The 12,481-nt window shown below is 38.9% G+C and overlaps 1 protein-coding gene across 2 annotated transcripts in view; it reads left to right on the forward strand.

Annotated features, from left to right (window-relative positions):
- The window catches only part of LOC144797636 (aldo-keto reductase family 1 member B1-like), a 375,986-nt gene that overhangs the window by 80,455 nt on the left and 283,050 nt on the right, over nt 1–12,481 (forward strand). For both annotated transcript variants that reach the window (XM_078668370.1, XM_078668448.1), the window contains exon 2: nt 11,972–12,139. In XM_078668370.1, coding sequence (XP_078524496.1) covers nt 11,972–12,139 — 168 coding nt within the window. The remainder of the gene's footprint in view (nt 1–11,971; nt 12,140–12,481) is intronic.

Below are 12,481 nucleotides of genomic sequence, written 5' to 3' on the forward strand. Positions count from 1 at the left end.
AAACAAATGTTGCCAAGTCAAATGTCTTGGTAGCAGGAAAGGTTCCCTTTAGGACAAAAACATTTTATATAAAGAATGAAATATTATGTCAGGTGCCAACTTTTTCTTATTTGAGTATTCTTTTCAAAGAAAAAAATTCCTGGTCTCACCTAGTCAATGCCAGGATTGGGGGCTTTAACAAAAATATGGAGGCAATTTTTAGATTTACAAAAAAATTTGGCTCTCGAGTAATAGTTGATATTTATAAAGCATGAACCTGCGCCATTACACTATATGGCGCTGAAGTTTGGGGTTGCTCAAACACATCGGGCCTCCAAAGAGCAGAGTACTTAACATTAAAACGTGTGTTGACATTACCCAAAAGCACCCCTGCCACTATGTGTCATAATGAACTAGGTATCACTCACTATCTTTTCGTATACAATTAGCACCATTGATGCGTTGGTGCAGCATTTGGGTAAAAGAAGAGCCAGCCCTGAATCGTGACATAATTTTAGATTGCTTGAAATTGGATCATGCTAAAAAAATCCCATGGCTCTCTAATCTGCAAGATCAATTGGAGAAGCTGGGATTGCAGGACTGTTTTAAACGTCCGGGAAACATATCGGCAATTCCTAAGGCTAAGCTTAAAAGTAAATTTCTTTTATTTTTGAAGAACAAAAGAGATAGCCTAGAATTAGTAATATAAAGGGTTGTAGAGCATACATTGTTAATTAGCTCCCTACGAATTTATTCCTATCTTTCTTTCTATTTTAACCAAGCAAAGATGTTTTATCTGATCAGGTTCAGGATGGGTATTGCTCATTTATTGGTTTCATACCCACGTGATGCATATTGTGATGCCAAATTAGACCTGTGCCCATTTAACTCAACTTCCGCACAAAGCATTTTGCACTTTATGTTTTTTTGTAAATTGCATTCTAATCCTAGATGCATCTTTTTAAAACTATTATTCAGATTTTTAAATATTTGAAAATGTCAACCTGCAATATGTCATTTACTTCTTTTAAACAATTAATTTACTTGTCTTATGGTCTATAAATATATCTCCGCTGCAGTTCGACTTCGTCATGTTGTTGGAAAATGAATTCCTGGGTAAAATTTGAGTCGCTTAAAATCTTTTTATGTGTATTACTGTCAAAACATTGTGCTATCTGTTCTTTTATGGCTGTTATTTAGCCGAATAAAGATTTTTGACTGACTGACCGACATACAATTCCTAAACAAATTATCGCCTTTGAGCAGGTCGTCTTGTCCTCCATCAGCCAGTTAGAAACAAAGAAGCAAAATATTTACAAAAAGGTCAAAGATATCCTGCCGCACCTATTAATCTGATTGGGAAAACTGAGTCATACCTTGGTGAAAAGGATCAAAGGGAACCCGACCTTTCAGTTACCCTAAACAGTGATAGAAGCTATCATTGTAAACATAAGCACATAAGATTTTGATCAGCACACAAGAAAAGTATATGTTCAATGTACAATTAAAACAGATTCTTCTTGTTATTCAAATTCCTTTATTGATTTCTCTGTTTAAATTTCATTTCTTCCAAAGCACCATAGTAGCCAACACGTTTCGTCCTCCTTTGAGGACTTCTTCAGGGATTCAAAACATAGACAATGGAGTCCATTATTTAAAATCGATTATATACATAAATACATTAATCATTATACAAAACAATAAAACATTATTTACATTAATTTACACTGTAGAGGCCTTTACAAATCAAAACCACTTCAGTAACAGTTAATCTCTATTCGATGTGAAGGTGACTGGATGATCATCAAAGCCATATTTTTAATACAAATACATCCAAATTATATACAGTTCATGACATTATGGGAAACCCCCAAATGAAAGAGAAGGGGGTAATGTCACATTTCATATCCACCCATAGTTAATTACAGGGTTGGTACCTGTATTTGTTATAGTTCATAAAAGGCGTATACTGAATTATACATTTGTTCTACGAGAGCTCTTTTCACACGCCATAGTTTAATGTACCACATATTTGTACACAGAATTTACTAAAATCTAAATTCCCGGTTTTCTTGAGGCAACTTAACTCATAAACACAATACCTCCTCTCTCACTCAAATTAAGATGTTCTAAAGCATGAAACCAAATATCCCTATTATATTCATGCTTGTCTTTTATATGCATTGCAATAGGGTATCTTTCATCCTGATGCCTAATTGCACGGACATGCTCTTGTATTCTTATTGGAGGCAGCGTAGTCAAGAAGATATGATTTGGATTGTCTCTTAACTAACCCTTTTGACTAAAAGTTATGTTTTCACTTGTAGATTCAGCTCAGAATACTACATGATTGAAATCGCACCATCAAAGGAGAAACATTACACAACAGTACAGGTACATTGGTTTTTATCCAACCATGGTAACTTTTTTTTAAAAGGAGAAGGGACACACAAACACTGATTTTTATTATTTTTTCTCTTACATTGTTTTTTCAGACTACACCAGTCACTGCCCTGAGGATAATCCCGCAATTAACATAGGGATTTGAAACGTGTTTGTAAAGGCAGCCATGAGGGATAATAATTAATAGTGGCTCTTAGTCAATATCCCCTTGGTTATGAACTCTCTGAAAGAAATAAGCAACTAATGTCATGGGAGTTAATCTATAATAACTCACTACTGTGGTTTGTGACATATTGCATATGGTTTAACATGATTTTCCATAGTATATACATTGTTTCTAAGTTGTTATGATTCAATTGTATTTCTTTTTGTTGAAAGATGAGATTGTAGAAATGTAAATATAAGGGTCACAAACATATTCATTTATTGGTGATTTAAAAGTGCATAATTCTTGTCATGACTTATTGTTGAATAATGAAAAATGTATTGAAAACTGACAAATGTTTGCCAATTAATTGGTAGAACCAAGAAAATAATAGATTGGTTCTTCGTCTGCTTTAAATAAAATAGCAGTGACTAAAAAAGTGGTCAGATTATTCTTTAATGTTTCAAAACTTATTGAAAGATGGCATTTACTTACCTTCACCATTTGGTGTCTGCTGCCTGTCTCTGTTGCGTCTGGCCTGGGTGACAGCTGGGCTTTGTGTATTCCCTGTAGATAGCCACACCCAAGGGAAGCTTAGGTTTGGCTTGATGGGCCTTACTGGGAGATTGAAGGGAGGAACTTGGCACAGCCTCACATTTACACCTGAATAGTCTGTGTTGTGTCCACACACAAAGGGCTCCGTACCCCCCTGTAGTGAGTCTGGAGCTAGGGAAGGAAGGGAGGACCTCTGTGCACTCCAAAGCTTTCTTGGAAGTCTCCCCTACTTCAAAGGGTATATGATCTGGACCTCTGACACCACAATTTCAGTACACCTCTGGACCGGTGACTTCTCTGTTATGATGAAGAACTGTGGTGCTGTTGAAAGGCAAAGTAAATGGTAAGCAATGGGCAGAAAGTCCTTCCTCTGTAAGCTTTCAGCATGCACCCAGTATGTCTTTGAAATCAGACAGCTGCACTGTCTAGTAGGCTTCGACCTAATAATAAAAGGAATGCAGTGTCTGTGGTCACAGGTTTATCATACATACAAGGAGATTATATCACAACTGATGACCATCAGCGACTGACTCCACTAAAAAAGTTACAAATCCATAACTTTGGTTCTAATGATTGGATTTTTGTCATGTTGGTGTCAATTCATTTATTAAAATGTACTCTATTTTCTAAATTGGATATGGGATTTTTCTTGTGTTGTAGTTTTACTTTAGTACTGTTTGGGTGCTTCATATATTTTGTGGTTCACTCTGCCAAGGATTGTGTTTATTTTTTAAGTGGGGCTTCCACCCCTCTCCACATATAATCCAATTTCTTACAATGAGACTGTCATCAGTGATGTTTATGACTCCGGCCATGCTAGATACGTTTTCTCGCACCACATTCTGGAACACCTACGCCACAGTGGACATACCAGAGTTAGGTCTTTAATATCGTCTCAGTGATATAGTGAGTAGAGATGGTTACATCTGCTGCAAGGGTCAAAGAGCAGCTACTGGTATCCAGCATTTAAATCAACCTTAAACAACTACTCAGCCCCATGAGGTGAGCTATGATGTCATCCATTGTCAGGATAATGTGTGTTTTGCGTTTAATGGCTTCATTGGGAAGCCTCACACCTATATAGAGATGAACAGCGCTCTACTCCTTTGGTTTTGGGTACGATCACCATGGTGGACACACTGGGCATTGGGTCAGACACATTTACAATAACGTCAGGTGCCTCCAACCAGTCCAACTCCTTTTCGATTAGTGGAGGTTCGACCTCACTTTTCTGTGGCATAGAGTGACAGGTATTACCTTCTTGTCGATGTGTAAATTCAGCTGACAGTTTTTAGGCACCCAAATCAGGATGAATAGGTTTCTGAAGTCTTTCAGAATCTGCTACACCTGATAGACATGGACTTGAAAAGAACAATAAATGAGCACTAGTTCCTCAGCTGGGTGGCAGCTTAACAGGGCTCCTTACCTGTTCTTAATGACATAGAACATTTCCCTAGTCTCTTTAGTAAGGTGCGATACTTTTGCCTCAAATGTTAGGGGCAATGGTATGAAGCCTCCATAAAAGTATATCTTGGTATTGGTGAAGCACAGATTTAGGTGGGGTATGAGTGCTTGGAATTTGCGATAGTCCATCACGTTCACAGATGTTCCTGTGTCAATTAGCACTGTGATTGGTAACCCTGGGATCTCTATTTTGTAGATGGGGTGGGGTCGCATCATAGTCATGGTGTTCTCCATGCAGGAAATTATGAAGGCATCTTTGTCCTTTTCCATTATCACATGCACTGGTGGCGTGGTAGGCAGTGATTTATCTGCCGCAACCCTCTCCTTTGCATGCCTTCACAAAGTGATTCAGGTTTCCACACAAGATTTTGCTTACACTGGGCATTGTGCCATGGGCTGTGGGTCTCGTCCACAATTGGCAGATGCCCCTCATATTGGATGGGAATTCACTGATGGCAGCAGTGGCCTTGATTTGAAGATGAAGTGGACAATCAATTGTTTGATCTTTGGTACTGATTTTGGGTCTGACTTGATGCCAATCTTCTTAAGAGCTACTTTTTTTGTTCAGCTCTGCTGTTGGGTAGTTTGTGGGAGTGGGAGAGACTAGCATGTCTTCATTCGTGGCTCTTGCAAAATAAGGTAACAGGTGGTCAGCATTCTTGTACTATTTTTTTTTTTTAGCAGAGTTTAATATAGCGCGAACTAGACCCGAACCGAATCAGAGCGCTTTACATATTTTCCAGTTACGTTACATATTTTCCAGTTACGTTACATTTAAACTTTCATTTTAGGCACGGGGAGATTAAGTGATTTGCCCAGAATCACAGGAGGTTTTGGCGTCGTTACCGAGACTCGAACCCAGATCCCCAGGTCCAAGGTCGAGCGCCCTAGCCGTTAGGCCAACTCCTCTCCCCAACGTTCTTGTTCCCAGACTTCTTTCTGTGCATTGTCTCGGGTGCACATGCTGGCCATTTCGGGAGCCTCATGTAGAAGCCATAAATCATTTCTCCATCTATCAGTTTTACTTGGCGTTGCTTGTACTCTTGGTTGACTTGAGGGTCAAAATGTGAATTGAGCACCATTGCTGCTGAGGCATAGTCATCTTCATTGGAGAAGCGTGGCTCAGTGGTTAGAGGCGGCAGACCCGGAAGCTGAGATCGGCTGTGGACCAGGGCTCAATTCCCTGCCTCGGCGGGTCTCGGGCTCAAAAATTCCACGGACTCGACAATTCTCGCTCCGGTGCCTATTCGACTCACGGGGTCACACTCTGCGACTCTGGGCAATAGCTTGCTTAATCTCCACTACGGCCTCTCGTGGCGGGATGCCTGGCTTTCACCTTGTGGATACCCTGCCGGGGTATCTCACAGGGGAATACCAGGACGGGTTCCCTAAGCAAGCGCCTTGATACCTTCGGGTGATACATGCGCTATATAAGTCGCAATACATTTACATTTACATTGCCTGTTTTGGAGGTTTACAAGGTGCTTGAATACTCCTCCTCCCACAAAGTGTAGAAGGAGGGTTCATTTTACCATGCTGTCTCTTTCTCTGATTGTTTGAAGGTAATTGTTCAGCCTATTCTGTCAGGTCTTTGACTGTGGTGTTGTGGTTGCTAGGTCTGCTAATTCCCAAAAATGTGGTAGGGCTTCTGACAGGTAGTGTGACATATGGCTATTCTGTATGGGTGGAACCAGTGGGCTCTCCCCATACCCCATGCGCAATGGATCTTGAGCCTGGGCATTTGCTTGGTTCTGTTCACTGCCATTGTAGTTTTGTTTTAACGTTCTTTTCTCTGTATGTTTGCGAAACTGTACTGCAAGGTAGAAGGAGAGTGGGAGAATGCAAGAAAGGTGATTTGAATTGTTGGTTCTTCTACTACTTCTTCTGTTGTTGAAGTGTATTTCAAAGTATATTTGATCTCGGAGAAAGCCTCTTTCTCTGCTGGTCTTCCCTAACCAACTAAACACAGTACTCAACGCTGAAAGAGAAATTGACTATGGAACATTTAGGGGCCTTCGAGGAACAGTGCAGCTGTAGTTTAAGTACTAAGTTCTGGTGATTGTTGCAGTTTTGTAAACTGGTGTAGGAAAGGTTTAATCATGAGTTGGTAAAAAAAATATTAAGTTTTATTTGAGTTTTTTGCATTAACCCAAAGAAAATGTTTAGTTTACAATTTTCTCAGATGTATGTGATATTCGATGTTATAAGCGGTGAGTTTTGAGGATACATCTGACCAGGATACGGTTCCAGCGCTGCTTTCCACTCAGCTGCTTGTAAATAGAAAGAAGAAGCAAGCTAAATATGTAGCTCATTGCTAGATATTAGCTTTATATATTGGGCTTAGTAAATGTGAATGCATATGATGCATTTGATATTTTCCATAAAAGGTACACGGTCTTCCTGCAGTTAAGATGCAGTAAGTGGATTTGGCACTGCTGAAAACATCTGAGATGGGTGTTGCAATAGCCAGGAATAAAGAATGGACCTTCACTACTGGTACAGAGGGCAGTTGACAAGTATTTGCTGCTTGTATATAGGGCAGGTGACAGATAAAAAAATGTAAGGTTAAAAAGGCATTGGCTGCAGCTGGTCTGTGTGCTCGCTCTTGTCCTTGAACACCCCATGTTAAGGATCCTGGACCTGCAGCTAAAGAGGGCAGATGCCTTCTCATGTTTGAACAGTTCATCTGGAAAATGCGAAATGGTTTGGGGAAAGAGAAGGAAGGGCAGATGGAGTTCTCAGAATATTATCTAGGATGCAGTGCCTAGTTCTTTGGCCATTTTCTGGTTGACTACCGTACCTGTCTGCTGCATCCTGCTGGCTAAATAGCAAATTTTGACCTTTCACAGTCCACCTGTATGGGACTTATTGCTGCATTTCTGTCAGTAGCTGGACCACAGATGTTTCTAAAAATGGCTTTTTACAGGTGTGGGACCTGAAACCTCACTAACTGCCTGCCCTTACAATTCTGTGGTCACTACTCCTGCTAAGAACATTATAGCATTTACACAGCCACACTTTGTGACAGCCTTCTATTCAATGCATAGATCATGAGACTTCTACTTTTTAAGACACTGGAAGAATCTCTCCACTTCCGGTTCAGCTAATACACGTAAAACACTATTTTTTAAAATTGTTTGTAGACCCCTTGTAAATTATAGAAATAAAATAACTCATTATCAAATCTTTGTTGATCTTGAAAGAAAAAAGAGGGTACCCTTTTCATATTTTTTTTAAAGTGTCAATGTTTGTTCTAGATGTTAATGTGGAACAAAATGAATATTGTTGAATGCACAAATGTTCATTTTCTCCACTTTAATGATTTAGTTGGTCTTATTGTAGTTTGCTCACGCCTTCCAATGAAAGGACAAATTGTAGATATTTTTATCTCCAACAACAGATATGTCAGAGGGTCTGGAAAAAGGAACTCAAACAATGCACGCCTTATACTCCAGATGTTCATTTAAGCATGTGTGTGACAAACTAAGGTCATACCTGTAGTGGTCAACCAAGGATGCCCATCAGTCACCACACGGAACCGCCCTTCATCATTTGGGATTACAAACAAGACCAAAATCAGAAGTGCCACTATACTTTCATGATGAAGGGTCCAGATGTATGTAAAGGTACCCTTAACCGGTCAAGTAGGTCATATTATGGTCTTGTTACTCAATTAAGAGAATCGTAGCACACATGTTACATGCGGGACTGATGTTGCAGTGCACAAAAATAAGTGTGAGCAAAATAAGAAAAAATGTGAATCAAAATGGATGAGAGGGTACTAATAACTGTATTCGGGTGCTACCCAAGCCTCCACTGTTAAAAAGTAGTTACTGACAGTCACTATAATATGGACTGTCAAGATGGTTTATATGTACAGTCCATATTATAGTGACTGTCAGTAACTACTTTTTAACAGTGGAGGCTTGGGTAGCACCCGAATTATAGTGGCACTCCTGATTTTGGTCTTGTTTGGAATCCCAAATGATGAAGGGCGGTTCCGTATGGTGACTGATGGGCATCCTTGGTTGACCACTACAGGTATGACCTTAGTTTGTCACACACATGCTTAAATGAACATCTGGAGTATAAGGCGTGCATTGTTTGAGTTCCTTTTTCCAGACCCTCTGACATATCTGTTGTTGAATGTATATGGGGAATCTGTCAGAGCTCGGTCTTATAAAATCCCTTTGGTCCTAACTAACTGTGTTTACTTTATATTTTTATCTCTACAACTGAACAACATATTAAATCTAATGTGAAAAATCATTTTAAAATATGCATGTCTTCATGTTGAAAGGTTATGTGCTTTAATAGAATAATTATCTAAATTAGTACAGCATTGAATCCATTTAGTAAAGAAGACAGTATTTGGTCTCTTTTTACACAGTAATTGAGTAAATATCAGTGCTTCTTGAATATGAATTTACCTTGAAAATCCATAAATTACTCCCACATGATAACAAATGCAGGTGGGTCTTGACCGTGAGTGAACACAATGAGGGCCTTCAACAGTGTAAATGTTTTTATTTTAAAATGCATCGTAATTAAATTGAGGCTGAAACGCATCCACACATTTGGAGGAAATCTTCAATTTAGTGTATTAAAAAAATAGAGTACATCAAGAGAATAACTGGAAATATATTTTTTCCTTGTGCAAAAACTTCTGATATTATAATGAAGCCACATTAAAACAATAGTATCCTAGATAACCAAAGATAAAAAGAGACTTTGTATATAAATAATATACACTTTGATTTTAATAAATGAATTATAAAGATGAAAAAAATAAACAAATATATATATAATATATTCTATATACCAGTATTGTTGTTTTTCTGGACTGTCAGTTTGCATACATCAGAATGAAGTGTAGAGTGTATCTCCAGGGCAGGAACTGGAGCACCATGTATCCAGGGTGCTTTAGATTGTCTCCAGTGGAACTACTGTTCATTTATCAGGCATAGCTTTTCTTCACTCTCCCCCACCCCCATGGGTCAGCTGGGTGCTTCACCTCCTGCACCTCATTCGTGAGAGTGCTGCTGGTGACCTGTAGGAGCAAGGATGAGTTGTCTCGTCTTAAAAGCACCATTTGGGCATACAGTGATCCCCCATTAGCACAAATAGTGTCCTCAAGCCCAAGGAGCTGCCTTAGCTGAACTGACAGAGTTCTGGGCATTGCTAACCTGTGTTGGGCTATAGTTGCTTGAGCTTCCTAAAGTCAATGTAAGACCAGATGAGTAGATATTTAAACCCCACAGCATTTGGGACTTGCTGCTAGTGGTGAACCAGGACATATGACAACCCTATCCTGATAAATACATTGCTTCCCTGCTGCAGGCCAGGGCCAGCACCAGAGGAGATAGGAGGAGCTTTCAAGCAGGAGGCCGATATTAGGTATGAGCCATTAGAAAATGCAAGCGCCAAGTATAATTAGGGCCATCACCTGTCTGATGAGCTACTCTGTCTACAAGTAAAGGTGCATGCTCTGGCCATGAGCTGTGGCCAGGCATGCTGCTGAGTTCGGGAGCTGCAGCAGCTACTACTTGTGGAGTCTGCAGCAGCCACAGTTTTGATGCTTTAGGGCAGCTGTTGTTTCACTAAGAATTGGGAATGTACATGTGTCTTCCTTTGGTGGGATTCCCTAAATGAGGCACTTAGCATCACTGTTCCAAGATGGCAACCTATTCAATGGGAAATGGGAGTACATGCCTAAAGAAACGGAATGCTAGAACCTGATCATATGTTTCTTTTTCTCACACTGCTCGATTAGGATAACAGTTTGAAAGAAAATACAGTTACTTACAGTATTGATCAATTTCAGAAGTAAGACAGCACAGGATTATTGTGCCATGTTATTGGCAGTGGCTTCTGATAATTTGAGCAGTGGTGGGCAGGCAACAAACGCAAACACACACTTACCCAGGCACATGTACACACACATACCCATCCATTCACAAGTGCACATACACATACACACACATACACCGGTAGTGTATGTGTATGTGTGTGACTTTGTACAAAGATGCACAGATGCTGAGTGATTCTGAACATATATGGAGTACCAGGTTCTGCTCATCACTTACTCCTCACCAAGAACCCAGTGTACATCAGGTTGATGGATCTTTGTTCTCAGCTGAGACATAAAAGTTAAATCTCAATATAAATCATTAACAATTTTTATTATTTTAGGTCAGTCAATAAAGAGAGTTTAGTTAAGTTTTTTTATTTTTAAATCTTTTTATTATTCATTGTTTTATTGAAGTTTTACTCTTCAAGAATCATCAGAAAAGGTTATCAATTAATCAATTTTTAGTAATAAGATGAATCAATTCAGTAACTTAAAATAAAGCATCAATAACATAAGTAACACGTGTGATCAATTAAGAAACGTCCCTATTGTAAGCGAGATCAAGATAAATCTAAAAGGGATTAAAATGTGTCAGTTCAGAAACCCTTGAAGCGTTCTGATGAGAGAAATTAGTATAAGCATGTAGCTTTAGCCAAATAAACTGGAATGTATTCTCAGGTCAAATAACAGCAGATCCAGGATTATACTAAGACTTCTCATAAAGAGATGTTCAAGAAACTCAGTACAGGGTCTCCTCTGAGAGAGTCGGGAAAAAAAGGGAAACAGAATGAGATGCTAATCTCAGTCAATTAGTCTATTCTACATCTAAAGAGTGAAAGCATCAGTCCTAATCACATCTGCCTAACTAGTCTAGGAACAGACCCTAATATAATGACACATTTTCTATGTTGCAACATGGATATTATTTCTTCTTTTTGTTGACCAATAAGATTTCAGGATGCTCCTGGGAACAGGTCGCCTACCTATCTTTTCACCAGAGTACAATCGTCTTTCAACCATATGTACTTGAATGTTGCAGTCACTTCCTTTCTTGTCTTTTATATAATCTTCTCATGGTTCATCCTCCCTGTTGTCTACAGGCTCTGTGGTGAAACCCTCACTATCAGTCATCTAATACAATAAATATCTATTTATTAACTAATAACAGTAGTTTGGGAAAATACGTCTGCAGAAAAGAGAAGAAAAAAACTTGTACAATTGTTGTTTAAAGTGCAAAGCCTTCACGTTAAAAACATGGAGTCTTCACATACGCCAATATTAGAATTCGTCCTTCATAACTAGGTTACAGGCCTATAGTTTTTAAGTATGGTGCCAACTACAATGTTTCCAACACACATACGTCATATTTAACACAAATTCTGCACATTTGCACTTTTAATAGAGCATTTGGTAAGTAATTAAATTTGTGTTAGCAGATGTATGGTAATTTAACATCCATTGAAGAGGTAGACCAGACATTTTGCCTTGCTGGTGCATGTATGTTGCATTCCAGTTTCTGTTATGGCTGAGGCAATTCCATTGATAACGTTATTATCATTTATTTGTTAATCCAGTCTCCTCCTGAAAAAGTGAGGGATGCTGTGATGGCGGCCATTGATGCAGGATATCGCCACTTTGACAGTGCCTACTTCTATATGAATGAACATGAAGTTGGGGAAGGAATCCGGCAGAAAATCCAGGAGGGTGTTGTTAAACGAGAAGAATTGTTTATTGTCAGCAAGGTACTGTTCTGATGGCGATGTTGGTACTACCGAGGGCAAGTTGCACATCTCTTCATAAAGCTAATTATAAATGTTTATAGCTTGTTGAATTATATGAGGGTTGGAAATCCATATTTCAGATTGTTTTTGACAAGTTTAAGACATTGTTAAAATCATACCTGTTTTTCGACAGACTAGTCTACACTATAATGGATCCCCTACAGAATACAGGGATGATTAGTATTAGATTAGTATAGGAAATAGTTCTGTAGGAAATCTCTTTAATACCTTATTACTAAAAGTGCAAAGATGTCACAATCCTTTCTATTTGTTCTACATGTATATGAATATTCCACAAATATT

Source organism: Lissotriton helveticus, chromosome 1_1 (assembly GCF_964261635.1).
Source record: "Lissotriton helveticus chromosome 1_1, aLisHel1.1, whole genome shotgun sequence".
NCBI lineage: Eukaryota > Metazoa > Chordata > Amphibia > Caudata > Salamandridae > Lissotriton > Lissotriton helveticus.